General features: G+C 34.0%; 3 protein-coding genes across 3 annotated transcripts; 1 reads left to right on the top strand and 2 right to left on the bottom strand.

Moving 5' to 3' along the window:
- Positions 1–769: 769 nt before the first annotated feature.
- LOC132278459 (tetraspanin-15) lies at positions 770–1862 on the bottom strand. Its single transcript, XM_059780242.1, has 2 exons — positions 1272–1862; positions 770–1066 (listed from the first exon to the last, which is right to left on the bottom strand). Exons 1-2 carry the CDS (start codon positions 1860–1862, stop codon positions 770–772), a joined length of 888 nt encoding a protein of 295 aa, XP_059636225.1.
- Positions 1863–6236: 4374 nt separating this feature from the next.
- Positions 6237–9161, top strand: LOC132278238 (tetraspanin-8). Its single transcript, XM_059780042.1, has 2 exons — positions 6237–7015; positions 8655–9161. The coding sequence occupies exons 1-2, from the start codon at positions 6509–6511 to the stop codon at positions 8955–8957; spliced, it is 810 nt and encodes a 269-aa protein (XP_059636025.1). The 5' UTR covers positions 6237–6508; the 3' UTR covers positions 8958–9161.
- A 10136-nt stretch (positions 9162–19297) lies between these two features.
- On the bottom strand, positions 19298–21802 carry LOC132280092 (WAT1-related protein At4g30420). The gene is made up of 7 exons (XM_059782213.1): positions 21623–21802; positions 21428–21496; positions 21203–21319; positions 20360–20597; positions 20091–20252; positions 19818–19969; positions 19298–19686 (listed from the first exon to the last, which is right to left on the bottom strand). The coding sequence occupies exons 1-7, from the start codon at positions 21799–21801 to the stop codon at positions 19512–19514; spliced, it is 1092 nt and encodes a 363-aa protein (XP_059638196.1). The 5' UTR covers position 21802; the 3' UTR covers positions 19298–19511.
- Positions 21803–24021: the final 2219 nt, after the last annotated feature.

The raw sequence follows: 24021 nt of genomic DNA on the forward strand, positions 1-24021 counted from the left end.
CAAACTTTAGCTACTTTGGCACTAACCGGCTTTCAGACACCATTATAGAGGTCCAGATTAGTAAAGCAACAACAGTAAATGGCTTCAAACTAGGGCTTTAAAAGGAGCGAATTTGAATCATATGATTTAGTATTTGAAATAGTGATATGGATATTTGATTAAAAAATAATAGACAATGTGATTGAAACCTAAATGACTTACTAATGTACATATCCTCGGTTATTTAAAAAATGCAACATATGTTTTTGAGAAGACAGGTATTTCAGTGGGCTGAGAGAGGATTTATTTGAGTGACAAATGCATGGAAATTGATTCAGGTATTTTTAATTGTAGTTGTTGATCGTAATGAGGGTTGGTATATGTTAAACAACGTACGTGTAGAGAGACAAATTGAGAGAAGCGGAGGAATTCATGTTCATTCGAAAATCATAAATCCATAGTGGAAATATATATATATTATATAGTAGTGATTTGGCATATATATATATGTTTGGAAATTCGCTGGTGGCCATCCACCCAACAAGCCATTTTCCTCTCAATTTAAAACACAGGAAATCTTTCTCCCTTTATTTTATGGGGATTCGGAAAAGTATTTTTAAGGGAGAACAACGAATATATTAATTCCGAAATTTAAATCGCTCAGATAATTTTTTTTCGAGACAAAACTATTTGATGTCTGAACGTACATGAACCAAAATAAAAGATATAACATTAGGTGGAAAAATAAATAATAAATGATGGAGGCCTATATATGGAATTAAATATTCTTCTATCCTCCATAACGCTCCCACATTGTGGCAACAAAGAGCAACAAATGGGAGATAACGAGAAGCAATGACATGACAAAAAGGAAGACCCCAAGTTTCCCCCATTTTCCCTGTAATGTTGTGAGAAATCCTTGTTTACAAGCATGGCAGTTGTAGCATAAAATGGTGTTGTTGTTCTCCCACAAATCGCAGTCACTGTCGTATGGGTTTGAGCTATCTGCTGCACCATCTTCCTTCCGCCAGTAAGTCGCGTTCACGTACTCCATTCCACAATTTGTTGGTGGCTTGCAACATCCCGACTTCATTTTTAAGTTTCCACCATATATATATATATACATATATAGGAGGATACAATTAATAATGAGTAATTTTGTATGAGATTAATACACATGCATATTTATATATACCATGATATATCAAACTGAAGTGTTCTTGCTTGTGCCATACATATATGCAACGACGTACACATACAAGAACACTTGATGTCAAGAAATTGATATTTACCTCTATGGGGGACAATTTAGTGGTACTGAAGTCATAGGACTTGAGCATGTAGGATCTGGACACCAACTCATTGCATGTTCTGGTATCATATATGCAAGATTTGATATTGTTCCAGTAGTTTTTATCATGAACAATCATTTGTAGCCACGAGGGTGAGCCCGGTATGGTCCGGCTCTCTGACTTGTAAGCTCCGGCAAGGGCAAGTCCGACGGTGAGCATCATGATGAGTGGCACCATAACCAAGAGCAGTCCGGGCATTGGGAACCGAGCTCGCAAGTAGACTACAATATTACTAACAAGGAAAATAAAGATCAAGCCAATTACAATCCCAACCTGTAGTTTGGGCAGCTTTAAGAGTTGTTCACAATCGCATTGTCGCATGTATAGCAGCCATATGACCGAGAAAAGAATAGGAAGAGAGAGAAGAAAAGAAAGAGTGGTTAATGGTAATATAACATGTTTGATTTGAACTCCTTTATCTTTCATCGCCTGGCTATCTTCCTTTGCCTTGCTTTTTTCTTCTGGCACTGTCACTGTCACTGCCACTGCATCTGCATCTGCATCTGTGGAATTTGTTGTTTCAGCTGCCATCTCAATGTGAATGGAGGAGTGAGCAATTAGAAAATAACTTTTATTTTTTTTGTAAACTCTCACTTTTTAAAGCAAAATATCTAATGTTATTTTTTCTTTGGCCAAGTCAAACAAAATAAGTAGCATTTTTCTTTAATGAGCAAGTAAAGAGACATTTTAGGATTGATCTTTGGATAAGTGGAGAAAGATAGGATAAAATTCAGTAAAGAGAAATTTTTGGATACATGGAGGAAAAAATGGGTGAAAAAGAGATATGTAAGGGAATAAGTTAGATTTTTGACCGATAAAATGTCTCCTATTTCTAACAGATTGTGGATAGCACAAGATTGACTCACACTCACTAATATAACAAAAAATCAGCTACACTCTTTGGCAGTATACTAGTTTACTCATATATCAAAATTTAAAGGCACATCATTTTTTAGCTATTGTTTATTGTTTATATATATAATAATAATGAAGACCATTGCCAACAAGTGATGCACTATTACATTGCTTTAAGCTGGAATGATAGGAGAAGAGGAATGAAGAATCCTTCCCAGTCCACCATTTTACTTCATCCCAAATTGGGAGGAAGAGAATATTTATTGTATAAAATCTCACTATTTGATTTGCCTTGTGCAGTGAATTAAGTTAGAAAATTTTGATGAATAAGATAGGGTAAATTAGATTGATCTTTCATGAGGTTAGAACAAATTACACATAAAGTCTTTTTTCTTTTTCTTTTTTTCATGCCCATCTTGCATGCTAAAAATGAAGTAAGAAAAAGATAAAAATAAAAAAATAAAAAAAAAGGAGGAGGTATTCTTTGCGCGCATCTAGGAGGAGGCCGGACTTCAACATAAGTGTCTTTATTGTGATAAGAGAAATGCAAATCCGTGTCTTGGTGTTTTGCATGACATGTGAGGATGAATGTGTAATTCAATGGTAGGGTTGGTGAAAAATGGAATCTGCCTTAAACTTATGAAGGGTGTAACAATAAGATGTTTTGTGCAATTAGGGATAAAACGAAAACAATAAGAATATTAATATATGGTAGGTATATCTTTCCCTACTTCTCTCCACAATTTTATTATATGCATGCATATATGTATATTATGTAAATTAATTGGTCCACTAACTATAACTGCAGGACCGACAGTACATTAACTGCAAAAAAGATTATTGTATTCCTTTTTTTTTTATTATTATTATTATTATTTTTTTATATGGTGGAACAATATGTAGTTTTTGCAAAGATGCTTCCAATGCTTAGAGAAGTAAATGTGGTGCTGCAACATGTTACTTTTTTCCTCCCTGAAAGTGCAACCCACATGCTTGGTTTATTCGGTTTATACTGAATTTGATTATTATTTGTAAATGATTCGATTTTAGTTATATTACTTGATTCATTTTTAAGATTTGATTTAGTTGGAGTGCATTATATTTAAATTTTAAGATCTAATCAGTGATTAAAAATAGAAGTAAAGAAGATAAAAAAATAAAATATAAAAGAAAAAAAGAAAAGCGAACTACAACCGGTAGTAGTAGAAGGGCTTCGTATATATATTTTTTCTTTCCTTCTGATCTTTATTTTTTATTTTCAGGACCTAACGATGAGTGTATAAAAAGAAAAGAAATGGGGTTGAGTAAAATAATTACCTAAACAACAGGACAGTTTCTCTTTTTCCTTTCTACTCCATTTGAATATAATACTATAAAATGCTAAAATCATCCGTAGAATCGTTAAACCAATATTTCCTTTTTGGTAAATGGAGGGCAAGCTCTGGTCGGGTATCAGTTCCAATATTTTGAAACGATTTGGGCATCTACTTCTTTTTTTCGAAATTTAATTTGGGTATCTGCTTGCATACGACGAGTTTGTGTATATACTTAAAAAAAAATAAAAATTAGTGTTGTAATATCTCTACATCAATAAAAAGGAATGTTAGCAAAATAAATAAATAAAGTGAAATGTCCTGTTCTAAAAGTTAGAGTAATTAACCATTTTTTCTTATAGGTTGCCTGCTGTATTTTTTTTGTTTTTTTGTTATCAGTAATCATAATCTGTTCGATTGAGTCGGAACTCTTTATTCTTTTACATGTTTATTGAGTTGACTATTCAATGTTTCTCTGTATTAAATACTCACTTTGTCCTAAATTAGATATTATTTTTGAAGAGTAGGAATTTTTAAAGGGACATGTGAGACATGCCTTGTCTCCTTAAAAAGTTACTAATTTACCCTTCTAAGTTTTGCATATTTAGAAAAACCCTTTTAATGATTCAAAAATTACAATTAATGTCACTTACCACAAAATAATAATAATAATAATAGTAATAAATAAATTCTAAAACCTCAATTCATATGCTTTTTGATGTCAAGTTTGCAAAATGTGTGTAGGAAAAATTGGCAATTAAGAGAGATGCCACTTTGCTGAAGGTGCTAATTAGTTATTAGGGACACAGGAGGTACCCGTGAGTAATTATGTGACCTCGGGCCCCAAATGGTGGTTGGGAGGTACCCTTTGTCAGGGACGACTAGCAAATTCTCCTTAGGGATGGCAAGAGTCACCCAAAGTCCGGCTAATTAGTACGTTTTTGATGCGTGTTATGTTGGTTGAGTGTGTGTGGGTGAAGGGCGGGTGCATGACTCATTTCACAAATTTCATTTCATTATTTTGATATTGGTGGTTATTGATGAGTTAAGTGCAATATATGAGATCCCTAGCATGTTCCCACCATCTTTCATCTATTCTTTGCATGTAAAGTATTAGATTATTTACTTTGCTTGAGGAGATGCCAGTTAGACAATCTCCACTGGGCCTTGTGCTCATTCGTCTATATTTTTTCAGGTCACGGAAAAGAAGTAGTAGATGATGTTCCACTACAAGCATAGACAGGACTAGAAAGAACCTTCTTTTTCCATCCCTTGTTGTAGATGTATTTTTGTAACGCTCTTGAGCTAGACTTGTGTTATTTTGCAATTCAATGTATTTATGGATCATATTTGAATGTATTGCAATATGGAAATATATTTTTGAACTATCTTATGATGTATGATCATTTCATCATCGTTGTAAATGAGTTTTACGTATGTTTTTGGATAGGTTTGAGGTGTATGGGTTCGTCCTATAATCTAGTGAGCAATGTAGGAACCAAGCCAAGGCCAACAAATGGCCTTAAAGTCATTTTTTTTTTTTGGGCAGAGCTTGAACACAAACTTTTGTGCTCGAGCACAATGGGTCTGTGCTCGAGTACTGTGGTCCTGAGCTCAAGCACAAACTTTTGTGCTCAAGCATTGGGGTAGTTTTGGGTAAGGTCTGGAGAACAGCTACTGGGACTTGTCAATGTAGGTCGTAAATCGAGCTCGAGCACAAAGTGACATGACCTACACTTATGTTAGTTCAAACTTCAAATGCTACGACCTCGAGCACAAAGTGACATGACCGAAACTTATGTTAGTTCAAACTTCAAATGCTCGTATCTTTTTCTTTTTAAACCCGAATAGAATCATACTTGAGCCTAATTTGCATGTTTTTGAGCCATCTTTCTAATGGTATCAACCCCATCCCATAATTTTTATATGAAATGATCATTTTATCCTTGTGTATTTTCGGGTCAGGTTAGGACTTGGTTAGCAATCTTGACCTCGAGTTTAGGTCGTTACAATATAAGTACAAAAAGAAGAATTTTAAGAATAGGAAAAAAAATAAAAATGAAAAAGAAGAAGAAGAAGAAGAAGAAAAGGGAAAGAAAATGAGAACTTTGAAAGGAAAAATATTATAATTTGATTGAAAAAGAAAATTTTATCTTTTTTTAAGGAAATTAAAAAGTAATAAAGAAAAAAAAAAACAGAAAAGAGAAATAATTTTAGAAATTAAAATTTTTAGGGGGTATTATATAGAAATTTTTATATATAAAAAAAAGTAAAATAAAATATAACCATATACCTAGTATTATAATAAGTGGGCCAGGTCGGGCATGTGGCCCCTGGCACGGACGGGCTCCGCGTTGGTGAGATGAAACCAATAAATATAATAAATTATTTTCATTAGGAAATTATGAATAAAATAGGAACAAAATACATGTAACGTTTTATGACATGAACAGTGTAAGAAGGTTGATCGCGCAACACACGTACACGGTACGTGGAGTTACCTAATAGGGTCAGCGTCGTATGATTTACACACACATTGCAACACTGAGTCAACCTTATATTATTACTAGTAATTACGGAGTAATATTCATTCATTGGGGACCACATCAACGGCTTGGGTTTCGAATCAAGGCGTAATTTGATTTTAATTCGGAGAATACAGTTTAGTTTCTTCCCTTGCGGGACTCACTTTTATCGCCATGTATAGAAGCAAGAACGTTTAGAAGTGAAAGGTGAACAAATCAGAAAGCGAGTACATCCTTACCTACTCGCACCAACCCAACTCCAATTAAACGTATAGCGCGTCAAGTTTCACGAACCTTCTTCGAAGTCCCACACCATAACTGAACCAGATCCCTCCCTCCTCCTCCTCATATAAAACAAAGAATACACCCTCTCTCTCTGCACTCAATCTCCTGTTGAAGCTCTCTACTTCTGTTCATATTCCTCCTTCACGAGTTCTTACACTTAAGTTTTCAGAGAGAGAGAGAGAGAGAGAATTAATTGAATATGTTTCGGGTGAGCAACAATCTGGTAGGTATTCTCAACTTCATCACCTTCCTCCTCTCGATCCCAATCGTCGTCGCCGGAGTATGGCTTTCACGACAGGGAACCACTGAGTGCGAGAGGTTCCTGGAGAAACCTGTAATCGCGCTGGGCGTGTTCCTGATGCTGGTCTCACTGGCCGGCCTAATCGGCGCGTGCTGTCGCGTGTCGTTGCTCCTGTGGATCTACTTGTTCGTGATGTTCCTCCTCATCGTGCTTCTCTTCTGCTTCACTATCTTCGCATTCGTGGTGACCAACAAGGGGGCTGGAGAGGCGACATCGGGTAGAGGGTATAAGGAGTATAGGTTGGGTGATTACTCCAACTGGTTGCAGAAAAGGGTTAGTAGTACCAAGAATTGGAACAAGATCAAGAGTTGTTTGATGGACAGTAAGGTTTGCAAGTCTTTAATTGATAATAGGGCTAACACCCAGGTTCAACAGTTCTATCTCCAGCACTTGTCCGCCATTCAGGTATATTCATATCAATTCCCAGTTTTTGTTTTTAATTTAGATCTAATTTTCCCAATTTTTAAGTAGAAATCCAAGGCTGTAATTAGATACTCCCTATCACTTATATAGCATCTGCATCTGATTTATTTCTCTACTTTGAAAGAGGGGATGATGTGACTAAATTTTGCAGTTTGCTGTTTTCTTGTGTTTGTTTGTTGTTTTTTCGTTTATTTATTTATTTATTGGATCTGTGAGTATGGGAACTTTTCAAAAGCTCTTCTATTTTTAAAAATTTTATTTTGGTCGTCGTTTAACTTTTCGAAAGTTTAGACACTTTTGAGAGTGGGTTCTGCCACATAATAGAAAAGGTTGTGTGTATTACATTGTTTCTTTCTTTTTCTAAAGATTATAGAAGAAATTTATGGAAAGTCCTATCAACACGGATTGTTTTCTCCATGTCAACAATATATGCTGTGGATGCGTTTTATATTCAGATAATGGGTCGTTTAAAAGTTAGCATCCTTTTGCAAAACTGCGGATGGGATTCACTTTTTGGATAAAAAGCTGGTCTTCTTTTTATACACTATATATATATATACAGACACACAAATTACAAATTATATGTTTTATCAAAACAATAGTTTTAAGAACACGACCGTGATTTTTATGTGTCTGGGATTTGATTGTCATGTGGTAAGAAATAAATATTTCGGTGATACTATTATGAACTTTTGAAGCTTGTTTAAGCAGATCTTCTCTGTGGTCTGCAATAATATACTTGTCCTGCATAATTTCTGAAACTGTTGTTCTAATATTTTGTGTGTTTCACATCCCTGCCTCCCAAAAGACATGGTGTGCTATTTGACATATTCTTTTCTGCATGTCTCTCTTAAAAATTCCAGTAATATTCCATATTGTGTCAAACTTGCAGCCAAGTTGTGTGAAGCTTTATTAGATTCTATATGACTTGTCCTGCTTCATGGTTTACCCTGAGCTTAGCAAAATGTCATAATCTCCCAAAAAAATTTTAAAATAAAAATAAAAATCTAATGAAACAGGTGCCTTATTCACCTTCCTCGTGGGATTGAGCTCTAGATTGATGGTCTTGCTTTATCTCCCTTGCAGATGTTACTCTGATTTTGTGTGATTAATGGGACACGTGGCTTCCAAATTGGGTTTCTTTGTACTTTAAACCCCATAAAGTACTAGTATATTTTATTTTTCTTCACACATTTTGTTTTATATTCTTTTAAGTAGCTTCACTGCTTGATATTTTCCCTTTGATCTCAGTGTTGTATTACTGACCTTATGTTTTTTTATTGCTAAGTAGAACATTTTCACCTGTTTCGGATTCTGCTCCCCAATTTCTTTTCCAGTATTTATCTGGGTCTAATTTAGAACAAGTGTGGTTACTAATTTGATTTGAATTATGTGAGTAATGGTGTTAGAATTTGATTTTGGCTTTCTCATGCCTGCGCCTAAGAGATTTAGCAGTTGCATTTCCAAATGGAAATTCTAAAAATTAGATGTACTTTAATGTTATTATTTATTATTTTATACTCTTATGAAATGGGAATCTTGTAATTAAATAAAATATTTTCAATTATAGGTCTCTAATTGATAATTGGACACTTGCTGATATTGTTTTGAAATTTGGCAGTCCGGTTGCTGTAAGCCAGCGGATCACTGCAATTTTGTGTATGTTAGCCCAACCCAGTGGACCAAAACAAACAGCTCATCGTCAACGAATCCCGACTGCGATGCATGGAGCAATGACCAAAACGTATTGTGCTTCAACTGCCAGTCATGCAAGGCTGGGCTGCTGGACAACATCAGGAGTGACTGGAAGAAGGTGGCTATCGTCAACATCATATTCCTCATCTTCCTTATCATTGTATACTCCGTTGGGTGTTGTGCATTTAGGAACAACAGGGAGGACAATTCATATAAACCATACCCTTGAGAGATGGATAGAAAGATTTTTAGAGAGGGAAAGAAACGTTTCAGTGATATGTTTGCATTCTCACTCTTTTACTACTAATCACTGCCTTAATATTCCTTTCTATCTTGTACAGTTGTTTTTGTCTTGATTTCGACTTATTTAGATACTATCAACTCATGAGATTTCTATTTGAAGAAATATGCTATTATGGAGTTTCTTATTGCATACTCTTGTCTATTGGTTCCTTAATATGTAGAGCTTTTAAGCAATTTCATTTTGAATGTGCTTATAAATATAATACCCCAGCTCAAATATATAATTTGGAAAAAAAATTGTATGGGATATGAAAAAAAATGCAAGATTAGAGGATTGAAGTTTTTGTTTTATTTGTACCGTTTGTAAAACTTTGATTGTTATGGTTTAATGGGTCAAGTAAGTGCTACTTTTTGGGTCACCAATCCCGTTGTGCTAGGTCAGAACAATAGCAGGTGCCACTTTTTCCGCTGTTGGGTCCATTGTTATGGAAAAAAAATCAGGGTTTATTGATGTATTTTTGGTGAATGAATACGATGGATGTAATTTTTGTTTTTTTATTATTATTTTTTTATTTTTTATTCCCTTCTACCCTCTCTTCGAATTAGGAATGGCAACTGGGGGTTTGGGGGCACTCATCCCCGTTTAAATAAAATTACACACATTTGATTTTATATTATTGCAAAAATATTAAAATAATAATTTAAAATAAATTAAAATTTACTCTATATATATATATATATATATACACACAATAGACCGGTGTGGTTGACCTTTTTCCTTTTCCACTCATAATTCTAAATCTCATTCTTACCCATCCATCCACCATTCTAAACCGCATCCTTCAAATAGACAATGAGTTTGGATTGAGCTATGTGGTTTATATATTTTTGGGTCCAGCACTAACGAGGAGCAAATTGGTCCTGCACTAATTATTATTTCTCGAGAAAATACAACAATATAGTTGTGATTCTCATGTCTCGAGACTAATAGACGCACTCTTGACCATAAATTACATTCATGTTTGTCATAATAACATGAGCAGTCACAGATAAACCGAAATTTTTTATCAAAAAAAAATGTCGAACTTGTCACGTCAGACTAATTACGCGTAAAATAATTTTTTATTATTTCTTTAACATTCTCTTCCCACTTTCCCTTTCTCTCTCTATCTTTTTTTTTTTCTCTCTCCTCTCACGATCTGGATCATCTGGTTGTTCGTCCTTCATCAATTCTTCTCACCTTTTCTCTCTTTTCCTTCATCAATTTTTCTCACCTTTCCTCTCTCTCAAAATCTGGTGGTCATGCACAAGAGTTTCCATTACAAGAGACATTTATTCTCTTACAGAATGAAAATATACGTGAAAAGAAAACAAATTTGTTTATTTAAAAAAAAAAAAAAATTAACCAAGAGAAGATAAAATGATGAATCTTCTTAAAAAAATTCTTTTTTTAGTTTTGTGCATATTGTTTTGGAAGAAATTTTAATGGTTATATATGTTTACCTTCAATTTTGAGAAATCAAAACGGAAAATTGAATAAATCAAAACATAAAAGAACCAGAATAATAGAGAGAGAATAACCGAGAAGGAAGCTAGAAAAGAGGAGAGAGAAACTAAGTGGTACGATATTAGAAAGGGTGATGATAGAGAAACCGAATAAAAATACCGAATAAACACCTAATAATGCCACGTTTTAGGCTACCAACTTTTCAAAAAAAATAACTTAACTAATAAATATAAAGACAAATCTATCCTCAACGTTTAGCCTTATCTTCATTTCGTACCCATTACTTTCTCTCTCTACCAGATTACGATTACTCAGAAATTTTCTTCACTTTTTCTCTTCCAAAATTTAGCCATACGTATCTCTCTCAAATTCTCATCATTTTCTCTCTCCAAGATTTGAATATGAAATTACTTTGGAAATTCTATTTTAACTTTTCCTCTCTCTAAAAATGTATATACATGTCTCTCTCTCTCAAATTTTATTCAGTTTCTTTCTAAAATTTGTGTCTGAATTATCTCCTCTAAAATTCTTTTGAACTTTTTCTGCCTAAAAATTTACAGATCTCGCTCTCAAATTCTCTTTACCCTTTCTCTTTAAGATTTGGGTTTGACTTTCTATTTCATCTCCATGTATCTGTTTTCCCCACCATTCATTTGTTTTTCGTCTCACATCTACCCCTAAAAACCTTCAAATTTGTCTCCATGACTTTACAAGGCTTTCTCTTGTATCTCTCTTTCTTCCATAAACCCTAATATCCAAACTTTATTAAAATGGGTCTATTGTTGATTGGTGACTTGTTAACTTGATAAGAAACAAGACAATAGAAAAAGAATAAGTAGTTAAAAAGAAAGAAAAACTTAAAGAGCCTGGAAAATGGTGGCCTCTATAGAAGATGGTGGAGAGAGAATTTGAAAAGAGAGAAAAATTGAAGAGTGTGAAAAATGGTGGTCTCTACGGGAAGATGGAGGAGAGAGAAATTGAAGAGTCTGGAAAAAGGATAAGTATAAAATCTAGAGAGAGACTAGTCACAATTACATCGAGAAAAGGAAGGAATAATATATGACGTGGCAAAAATATGTCAGGTTTCGATTTTAATTCGGCAATTAGTCTTCGGTTACTCTATCATTATTCTATTAAAAGAATAACCTGACGTAGATAAGCCATGTTAAATTCGACCTCTAATTCGGGTGTTTGGTTCGGTTCACGTATCATTTTCCTATTAACATACACATATAAGAGGGGAGTAAGTGTAAGAAACATTCATGAAATATATCTTTCATAGTATTTTTATTCTTTACTTAAAAAGATGTACAAAAAATACTCTTATTTTTTTTAATTTGTGCGAAAATACTCTTCAATTAATATAATATCCATTTTACCCTTTCTCTTCCAAAAATGCCCCTACCAAACTGATCTTGTTGATGACAAGGTTACAGAGGGAGAGACGGAGGTGAAGGTTGCCGATGGTCAAGAAGAAGTTACCAAAGAGGTATGTGTTCACAAAGTTGATGGCGTTTTAGAGCTTGTGGTCGTGGAAGAAGAAGAAAGACGTGGGTTTCTCGATAAATAACAACAATCGAACCCATAATGTTCATAGCAATCCAACCAATATACTATTCATGAAAACCATAGCCACTGCCAACCAAACCAAAGTCCCCAAACACCAAAATCTAGCCAACAGAGCCAACCACCAAAAGCTACAAGACCCATTCGTAAACCCCACATCACCATAGTTTGCCGTCACCGTTCGCCTGCCTTACCATCACCAAAACCTAAACAACCCCACTTGATCTAAACCCCAATGAATAATATAGCAGATCCCATAGCAGCTCCGATGATGATGTGCCCAGTTAGAAGCTCGCTGCCGGGTGCCATATCATTGTTGGTCGCCGAAAAATCTGACCCACATATCTCCGACCCACATCTGGCGATATGGACCAGCGAGTAAAGTGGTCCTCAGAAGGGCAAAACGGCTACGATGAGCTCAGCTAATCGGCGACGGCTTAGAGGGGTCTGAATAGCAGGCAAAGCGATAACGGACCGACGAGGATGAAGACGACTGGCGAGCAAGGAGAAGCTCGCACAGAATTGATGGTAGTTTACGAGGGCAGTAAGCTTGGAATAGCGGTTATAAAACAAGGGGAAATCTCGGCGGGTGGTGGCGATGGCAGTGAACAATGATTCCGACGATGGGCTGTAGAGAGGACTGGTTCGACCGTGAGCTTGCGATGTCTCCGTCTTTATCTCCTTCCCCGGCGACACCTCCATTTTTATCTCTTCCACTCCTTGATGACATCGACATCAACCTCTCACTCCATCCCCGGCGACGTGTATATATATATATATATATATATATATATATATATATATATATAATTTGTAAATTTGCAATAAATTGAGGGATATTTTAGTCATTTCACAAAACACACATATTTTTATATATATTATAAAATGTGTTGCTGAGGGCATTTTAGTTCAATTTTTATAAATAGGACATATTTGCACAAATGTCATAGTTTATGGGTGTTTTTTGCACGAGAATGGTGTAATATGCACTGTAAGCATAATATATAAGTGTTTTTTTGTACTTGACCTTATATAAGATAAACCTTTCTCGACAATGATATCCCCTCAAATTTAATAAAGCAACAAAAGCACCCGCAATGGTCACCTGACAAACTCACACATTTGACATGTAATGAAATGACATTGTTGCCTTTATGAATTGACCAATTTAAGACTTACCTTTCTAACATTGTATAATATTTATTTAAAAAATAAATAAATAAATCAAACATCAAACCTATTTATTCCCCTATGTTCATTACACGCCCACTGAGAAATGAGAATATGAGGGTCTGTTTGCTTTGTAATTCTGAAAATAGTTCTCAAGAACTCTGATACTTGGTTTGTAATTCTGAAAACAGTTCTCAGAAAACAGATAACAGTTTTAAGATAATTATAAAAGATTTTTCTTTGAAAACAAGCTTTTTTTATAATTGAGTTTTCAAAAAACAGTTTCCAGAATACTGAACAAAGCAAAGTTTTTTTTGTACAGTTTTCTATTTTCAGTTTTCCGTGAACAAAAAACTGTTTTCATAGTGTAATACCCCTAGTTTTCAAAAGGATAAAATGGAAATTTTATTTTATTTTTTTATAGCATTTTTATTTAATTATGTGATTATGTGGTTTATTTGTTTAGTTGATTAGTATGAATTTATTTTAAATTAATTGGTTAATTGTAATTTTTTTTATTTGTTTTATTTAATTGGTTAATTGTAATTATTTATTTGCTTTATTTAATTGTTTAATTGTAATTATATATTGATTTTATTTCATTGTTTAATTGTGATTAAATTTACTTATTTGATTTATTCGTTTTAAATGACGTGTATTAGAGTATGCTTTGTTAATAATGATATTAGGGTTTTGTTCTATGAAATTAGATTAGCCGACAGATGGTTAGACTGGATTAGGATTAGGGTTGTTCATAGATCTATATATATATAGAACATTATATGTCGGCAAGGGTTTTTGGTGAGACACCTTATTCACGTATTAGAAAACAAAGAAACAGATAGGTGAGGGAAAAATTTGAAGGGAAACTGGGAGAGGTTTCCAGCCATGGATTGAAGCTCATGTCAAGGAGGAATGTGGGGTTTACTGTGAGATAGAATTGAGCAGTAAGAAGGTTGCCGGTAGTTGTCCGTTCGTCGGAAACTCCATAGACAGTGTTGTAAGGTTTCAAACCGAAACCTAAAGGCAAGTTTCATTCTATCTCCTTCCTGTAAATTTGTGTTCTATGCATTCTATATAGTCTCCAGGAATTAATTAAAATTTTAAAACTAGTGTTTGATGCATATTTGCCGGACTGTAAACTGATTAACGTATAAATAACTGAAGTTTACTTTCTTTGCATAAACTGTTTGGATTATGTTTTAAACTCTTGTAAATTAATTCATAAAGGAATATAAGGAGTTTCTAGGACTGTTGGGACTTATCTTGCACCTTAAGAACTTTAAGAAAACTTTTGGAACAGAGGATAGAACTTTATCGGAATCAAGGAAGACGAACAATGAAAACATAAACTGTTTTTGTTTTCAGTTTAGGTTTTTGTCAATTAATTCATAATGGAATTAGAGAAGTTTCTAGGATTTTTAGGACTTATTTTGAACCTTAAAAATCTTTAACAAAAGTGGGACAAAGGACTGAAGCTTTGTCGAAAACAGAAAAAGGCAGACAGAAGAAACGGAGAAGGAAAAACGGAGGTTCAGAGAGTGGAGGAGGCTCCACCCTTCAATGGAGCAGGCTTCATTGAAGTGGAGCAGGCTCCACACTCTTGTGGAGGCGGCTCCAAGAAGGTAGAGCAGGCTCCACACTTTTGTGGAGCCGGCTCCTCTTTTGGAAATGCACAGTAAGTGTGTTTTGTTGATTTTTCTGATTACAAGGGCTTAAATGAAATTAATGGAAAGTGATGTGAGGTTATAAATGTTTAAAATTAACCTATTAAAACCTTAAAATAGTTAGTATATGCTAGTGTGTTAATATTAATGGACATCATGAATTTTAAAAGATTAATGTACATGCTGTCCAGGAAAGAGGAAGCCTTAAATGTCTAGTTTGGTTAGCCAATTGAATTGACTGAAATGAAAGATATTTTAGGGATGTTGTATCAAAGATATTTATGATATATTTAAGTTCCATGAGGGTTGGTTGGGTTGTGGTTGTGGACGTCGTGTAATTTAAATACATTGTTGCATGCTGTCAGGAGTGGAGGAGCTTTTATTTGCCAGTTTGTTTTAACCAGTTTATTTGGGTAAGTATAAAATACCATTGGGGTTTTATATAATGTTCAGTGAGACTTCTTAGTTGACATATTATGTCAGGCACAGGTTTTAAGATGGAGGATTAAAAAGGACGTCATGTAATGAAACGATAATTTTCATGCCGTCAGGGATTAAGGAGGATTTCCATTACTAGTCTTTGTTTTAATAATTTAAATAAACTAGTATGAGAGTATGGTTAGGGATGTCTAGTATAATCTGCTCAGCTCATATTTCTGATAGTCATTATACCATGGTATGGGTGTTAATTGATGAACTGTTGAAATTTCTGTTTTGTCAATGGGATGGATATGGATGGTTTAAATTGTCTATCAATGCTTTAACAATTTAAATGGAAGTTTTATGATTATAATCATATACTGGATGTATGATAGGATCTTATCAATATCTGATTTCTATTATGTTGGTTTCTGGATTTACTTGATGTTCATTTAGAGTGTGCATCATTCTTGGATCATATGCATTATATGCACCATTATGGGACGGTGGCATATCGGAGATGGATTAAATCAAAAAGCTAAGTCCTACCTCTTCATACATACGGAATGGATTAACTAAAGCAATTAAATCCTACATGGATGCATTCTGTCAACTAAAACAGTTGAATGATATAACGGATGTTTGCTTACTTTTCTATAGAAGGAAGGAAATGGATTATGAATATAAAATCCTACTTGTATTTAGTCTGTGCAGTTGAATAAGCTGAACGGCTAACTGGATTTCATATGGATGTTTAGTCTGTGCAACCGAATAAGTTGAACGACTAACTGATTTTCTTATGGATGGATAGGATAGATCTTTAACTATATATCTTTATGGTACCGTGATATGAGCTTGAGTCTCCTGATCACGGTTAGGGTGCGTATATCGCCTAAGATGGATAACTAGGCCTGATGATGTTTCCTTGGTTGTTTCTACTTGGGTTGAGACAGATTATGTGGGCTGGTGAGCGTCCTATAGTGTGTATCTATATCTATATGGACTATTTTAGCTATTGCCGAGCTATCTAGGATGTATCTGCGTATCGGGTTTATGTATGGATTGTAATAGTATGGAACTTGCATATGGGCCTGACCCACCCTTATTTTTCAGGTGTTCGTGAGTACCAGACTTAAGGCTTGATCGTGGTGATGCAGATACAATCACTCATTCTTCCGACTACATAGGATTTTCTTTCTTATTTTAGTTTTGGATTTTGATTCTGTAAATTTATTTATCGTTTGGGATTAATAGGAGTTCACTAGATGGATTCCCGAGTTGTACGGATTGGAAAATAAATTAAATAAGTTCATAATATTTTATTTAGAGGATTTTTATATTTAGATTTCTATTCTGCGGATTATTTTATTTTTTTTTAAATTCTTTTGTACTCTTGTTTGTTTACGTATTGATTGGTTGGTATCCCTCGGATCTGTGCCCGGACTTGATCACCCGTGGTTCTAGAAGCGAGGGGTATCACACATAGTTATAAAGCAAGCAAACCTTATTTTCTCAAGTACTCATAAAGCAGAAAATTGTTCTTAGTGAACTATAAAAGACATAATTGAGTTTTTATAAAATAGTTTTCAGAAAACTGAACCAAGCGGAGTCTTTGTACAGTTTTCTATTTTCATAAAACTAAAAATATAAAACTGTTCTTAGAGTTACAAATCAAGCAGACCCTAAGTGACTACTGATTTTTTCTCGATCTCTTTCTCTTGTAGGGATTACCAAAAGTTGTATTATTGACAAGGCCCCATTATATAATTTACTGATGTAAAGAATGATTATGGATGATATATAGATCATCAATGGATGTTTCACCCACCATCACCACCGTGAAGCTCTTTCACCCACCATCACTACCACTTTACATGTTCAAAACCCAAATCTTCAACATACACAACCATATAGCATCACTTTCAAACACCCAAATCTTTAACATACATATATATATACCTCCAGATCCAAAATGATAGCCACGGCGGACCTTTGCCCCCAAGCTCGAGAAGGATCCGAAGAAGCACATGGTCATCATAGGGATGGGCCTCGTCTCTATCATTCTTAGTGGTGATGACGGCAACGGTGGAAAGGGATTTAGGGGAAGAAAGGGATAGGGATTTGGTGGTGTGCTTGAGGGGGAGGCTGTGGGTTTAGTGGTGGGTTTGTTAGGGTTAGGGTTTGAGAGGTCGTGGGTTTAATGGTTGCCTCTGTTTTTCTGTCGTGGTAGTGGTGGACCGGCGATTGTGGTGGTATCTGGGTTCAGAGTATACATTTTTAATATATATATTTTTATGTAAATCTCAATTGAGAGAGAAGTTTACTATTAGAGAGAAAATAGAGAAATATAAAGTAGGTTAGGGTTTCTTATGGAGAAGGTGTAAGGATGGCAAAATCCCCATACCGTGCAGGTCCCCGCCCCACCCCGCCTTGTTTATGGATGGTTTGGGGACCCATTTATGTAAATGGGGAGGGGATGGGGATTGTAATTAAAACCCCGGCGGGGGATGGGGAGGGGGCGGGGGCAGGGGGAGGGTAACCCCGCCCTGCCCCGGCCCGTTTATACTACATTTTTACAAAATTGCCCTTACATGTTATAAAATATTACTAAATTACATAACTATATATATATATATATATATATATATATATATATATATATATATATATATATATATTCACTTCTGAAAGTTAAACCCTAGATTTATTCCCCGCAACATAGAGAAAAAGCATAGTCGTTGTGCATCAAAAATCTGATCATGTTTTAAATTGTTATAATTGTGCTAAACCTTTATTAAATTATTAGGTTGAAAAATATTATGGTTGTGTTGATTTTATTGAAGATAAATTGAAATTTTAAAAATGTTATGTGGGGCGGGACAGGGACGGAGGCTAATGTGGCGTGGCGTGGCAAGGTGGGGATGGAGGAGGGGATTGAAAATTAAATGGGTATGGGGGTAAAAAATTCAACCGAGGATGGGGATGGGGATGGGGATGGGGAATGAGATCCCCGCCTCATCCCGCCCCGCCCCATTGCCATCCCTAAGTAAGTGATAGGTTGGAGAGAGATTACCAAGAATAAAAGCATTTTTTAAAAGTTGTGATATTTTATAATTTAAATCAATAAAATATTAAAAGTCAATCTTGACTTTTTATATTTTTTAAGCGGATGTTTGGATTCAATTTCTTAAGGGGAGTGTCATTATTAAAAAAAAAATGCTCAATTTTTATATGGCTGTCATTATAGCATACTTAAGAGGTGTAATTGTAATTTATTTTTACCAACAGGCCTGTGGCCTAGCGGTATAAGATTCTTACTTCCCAAAGAGAGGTTAAGAGTTTGAACCTCAGTGGAGATAATGTGTGTGAATTTCCCAACTAAAAAAAAAAAAAAAAAAAAAATTGTAATTTATCCTTATGTAAATTATTGATGATGGTTGCTCTAACAGCATCACACAAGAAATATATGGCATATTGGCATCTGACTTGGATTACATCATTTATAATGTCAAGAATGTTATGAGATAAATTCATTTATCATTTGACAATTGGCAACTAAAAAGAGGCATCTGACTTGGATTACATCATTTAAATTCATTTATCATTTGACAATTGACAACTAAAAACGCACAAATGAGCTAAGCATAGGTTGAGGCAAGAAGATTAAAGTGACATATTTAACCTATGAATTTATTGCTAATAATATAAAATAAATGTTTTTTGCCAATAAAAAAACAGCTCAAATTAATTTTATATACTTAGGAGATTTTGGTACACATTAAAAAAAAAAAAAAAAAACACACCCTCATAACTATGTATAGGTATTTGTATAAGTTTGCATCAAGTATTTATTATAAACTTGTCACATGGAAAACTGTTAATTTTTGTGGCAAAGTTGATATTTAGCCCCACATAGGTGGTAGCTAGCTTAAGAAGTTGTGGCTAAATAAGGCGTGGTTTAATTGCAGACAATAGAGATGGAAGATACAAATTAAATGAGATTATAAAAATGAAATTGGTTTAATATTCAAAATGGAGCATGATTTCAAAGATATGGACTATGGAGAGCTACAATATTGTTGGGTGGCTAGTAATTAAAACATGTGGCTTCTTATGTTAATCAAGACTCGAGTGGAGTGGAGTGGACTACTAGGTAAATGGTACGTGCGTACAAGTTATTGGTGGAGCATCTGAGTCTGTCTTTGTCTCTTCACAACTTATAGTGTGATAAAAGTGGTTCCTCCAAATCAATTTTCGATTCATCCATCAAAATCTTCACATTTCCCGACTTCACATCTTTCTCCACTTTCAACTCCTCAATGTCTTTAGCCTTACCCCACAGCACAACATATAATCCACCAATTACACAAACACCACCTACCAAGCTGTAAGTACAATAATAATTCACTTTAATTTTGATATAGATATCCACAACAAATTAATGGTGATCAAAATGTTTTATATATATCCACAACAAATTAATGGTGATCAAAATGTTTTATATATATATATATACCTTCCAGTATAGATCTCTTCATGTAGAAATATAGAAGCAAAGATGGTGACTATAACTGTGCATAGAGGATTAAACATTGCAGAGAAGAGTGGACCCCTACGCGAAATGCACCAGGCTTGAACAAAGAAGGACAACCCTGATCCTATTATTCCCTGTTGTTTAATCCATCATAAAATTAACACAATTAAGTTCATCTCAATATTATTAATTAATTACTATTACAAAATTAAGTATATAATTCCAGATAGCTAGAAAACCATGCCAACAACTTACTGAATAAAAACAACAAGCAAGTTGAAGATATGAATTCATATTCCAAGCTTTCGAGGAGTGTTTCTCTGTGAAGAATGCAACTATTGCTGATTGTATTGTTGCCATAAAACACATCCAAGCAGATAAGGATAGGTGGTCAGGATAGCTTGCTGAAACTGGGACCTGTACGTTTCAAATTAATTAAGTTGTAATCCAATTAATATTCAGTTATCAAAATTATATTCAAATATATATAATGGAAGAGAATATAGATATATACATATATATACCTGCAAAATTAGCCAAATTGACCAGCAACAACTGCTTCCGAAGAGAAAGAGACAACCCAGCAACCAATTATCACCACCTCCAGACCCAAAAATAGATGTTGTAATTGGTAGGATTAATTGTGTGTTCAGTAGCTTTGGCCCTTTGAGCAATGCCATGAAAATGGCTCCACTCACACACAACACTGTCCCTATAATCTTTGCAATGCTTCTCAACCTTCGGATATTTACCTTCTCTAATCTGTACAAGTCATAGATTAGAAAAACTGGTTAAATTAATGTTTAGATACAATTTTTTTTTTTGAACACCACTTTAAAAAATGAAAGCAATGAAGTGAAAATGATAAAGAGATAAGTTAAATAATTCTCATATATTTATCAAGAAATAAGATATTAATTTCAAGATTCTTGTTAAAACTGATCATAGATGGAGCTAGCTTGTTAGAAAATTCTCGTGGATTCTTGTTAATTAAATTCAAGAGAAGTAGCCTTCACAGAAGTTCATGAATTTATATACTCCAAACGGAAGTGGTCATAACAAGCTGTATTGAATGGTAATTAAGACAAATCCCTATGGTGCCATTTATGATTAGACTTAAAATTTATTAAGCAGGAGGCTTAAACTTGGAATTTTAAAGATACACATATATATAGCTAGAGAGAGAAAAAGAGAGATAATTATATGCAAATATATATACATGATCTTGTTTAATATATATGCATCCAATTTCTGGGAACTAATTAAAATTAATGAAATAGTTTAGAATATATTTATGAGTTGTACGTGTCTTGTGGCCACTGAAGTCATTGTGTGAAGCTAGAATTATATATATATATATATATTACCCAATGCTGGATGCGATTACAAAGGTGATTGCAGGGATTAGATTACCCATTGCACTTCCCAAGGACGAAGAGGCTAAGTATACACCCTCAAAGTAGATGTTCTGGTTGACCGTTACGCTGTCAAATAAGACAAATTAATAAAACTCAAATCATTGATCTGCAAATTTTGTTACATACACATATAACTTTAAGGATACAATTAAAATTTAGAAAGTGGACATTTACCCAACAAGAGTGGCCAAAAATATCAAACCAAAGCTTTTCAACCCTATAGAACAGCTTGTAGTTTTTCTTCTGCAGTAAAACAAATTAATATGAGAGATATATAAAAATATATATATATGTGATCAGAAAGATACATATATATATATATATATATATATATATATATATATATATATAAAACTCGTATGTACGTACCTTGCAAAATATGCAATGGGAGCAATAACCAAAGTGGCTATGGCTTGCCTGTAGAACACAAACACCCTGGGGCTCATTCCTTGCAAAAGAGCAGCTCTAGTTGATAAAGTGACCCCTGCATATGTAAACTGCAGTGCAAACATAGCCATTGCTGGCTTGTGATCATCTAACCAACCCATTCTCTTTATTTATTTATTTATTTTGATTGCACAACTTCAGTTTCAGACCATATATATAAGCTGCCAGATCCATAATTGAGTACTTTTAATTTCTTCGATCATATGCAAAACTCCAAAATTTTATTGTCTTTATTTACATACAAACAAAGACGTGAGTTGTCATATGAGTAGAGTGGTGCATGCATAATTGTATACGAGATTTATAATTAAGCATGCACATGTTTGATTCCGTCGACGTGTAGTCGATGTAGACCATTTTGGCACCCAATAGCCACTAAATTGGAGGTTTCCTCTAGCTTTGAGATTTATAACACATAATGTTTTATAATTTTCATGTATGTATTGGTCTTTATGCTAAGTCTTAATGTTTTAACATTTCCATGCATGTATCGGTGACAAGTACAACTTTGGGAGGGTACGGTACGTGGTGGTGGTGGTGGTGGTGGTGGTGGTGGTGGTGGTGGTGGTGGTGTACTTAAAATCACATCAAATCATTTCATATCACATGGTCATAGACATGCAACTACAGTACCACATTCAATTAATGATCAATTACAAGGATATGCTGTTCTCGTTTCAGCATCTTGTTCTGATGTGAAACTGCTTATTGGGGCCTAATTTTGTACACATGGTCAATTTTTGGTTATTCCAGGGAATTTTATCACTCCATTTCCCTGAGTACGTCGTCTCCATAAGTTAATGTAGACTTAGATCGAAAAAAATGTAAAAGTTTATACAAGTTCCAACTCTAAAAATTTAAATAAATATGTCTAACACTAATAAATATTGGAATAGAGCATTACATGTCATAAAATAAGTCAGATAATTTTGTTTACTTAAGACTCCGTTTGTTTGGACGTAAAATATTTTTTAAAAAATATTTTTTTATTTTCTGATAGTTGGTTGTCTTAAAATATTTACAAAAATAAATAAATAAATAAAATTTAACAAAAATAACTTATCCATCAATTTTCGGCAAGTTATTTTATATATCCCGCCGAATGGACTCGATCTCAACTTTGACGTAGACCTTTGTCAAATACCAATAAAGTAAAAATAAAAAAATATATATTTTTTGAAAAAATATATTTTACTTCAAAATAAACGGAGCCTAAATTACGCACATTATTAATTTACCGTGAGGAAGAGAAAGATAATATTAGAGATAATGCTATTAATTAATAGAGTGGAGGAGTTTTAATTGCAATAACGTCTATTGTATTTGCACTCGAGTTTTATCTATGTACTTGTAGGGAAGTAAGGGTAACAAGGAAGCTGTGGTAATGATAGTTCACATTGCTAAACAAAAGTTAGAAAAGAAGAACATAAGTATGAGAAATGGCTCGAGCTAAAAAACAAAAAACAATATCATGTCATGTGATGGAGGTGAATCCAGGATTTTTAGGTGGGATGGACTAACATTAAACATGAATACTAAGAAATTGGTTGGGGCCTTTATTTTAGTATGGTGGCTGAGTTTACTTGGACTTTATTGAGTTTTTGGGATGGGCTAATACTATTTATTTATTTTATTTTTTGGGCTGGGCTAATATATTAGTATTGTAAAAAAAAAAAAAAAAAAATTTTGGGGGTGGGCTACAGCCCACCTTTGCCTACCCCTGTGTCCGCCCATGGAAGGAGCGAGTCATTAAAAATAGTATTAAAGCCTTGCACAGTTAAAAGTGTGGCCAACGAGGTGAAATAGACTTGCAGTTGTGATTGGCTAAAAAAAATAGCTATAATTGTCGTTGTAGTTGGTTAAAAAAAAAAAAAAACAGCTCTGAATAAAAAATTTCTTTTATTTTTATGGAACATTAAAATCTAACTTTGTAAGACGAAATTATCCTCTTTCTTGAATTTTGTTTGTAGATATATCTATATCTATATCTATACTATTATTAAATGTGCAAAGTGTTTCAGTATTTATTTATTAATTTATATAAATTTTATAAAACTCAAAATTACCTAATAAAATTAAAATTAATTCAAATTAACAAAATATAAAAACAGTTTAATTCAAATTACAAAGTCCCACATTGGTTTCAAGTAAAAATGATTACATGAAAATCTCTTATAAAACTATAAAGCTAAAGAAATAATAATCGCACCTCCTCGGCCTTTAGGCTAAGATCAAGTGTAATACTAAATTTTTTTGGGTCGGCCTTTTGGCTAAACTTTCTTGGTCAAAATTTGAGAATTCTATAAATCCATAATTTAAGA

This window comes from Cornus florida, unplaced genomic scaffold (genome assembly GCF_030987335.1).
Source record: "Cornus florida cultivar Cherokee Brave unplaced genomic scaffold, ASM3098733v1 CherokeeBrave_3.0.0_Hap2_Chr10, whole genome shotgun sequence".
NCBI lineage: Eukaryota > Viridiplantae > Streptophyta > Magnoliopsida > Cornales > Cornaceae > Cornus > Cornus florida.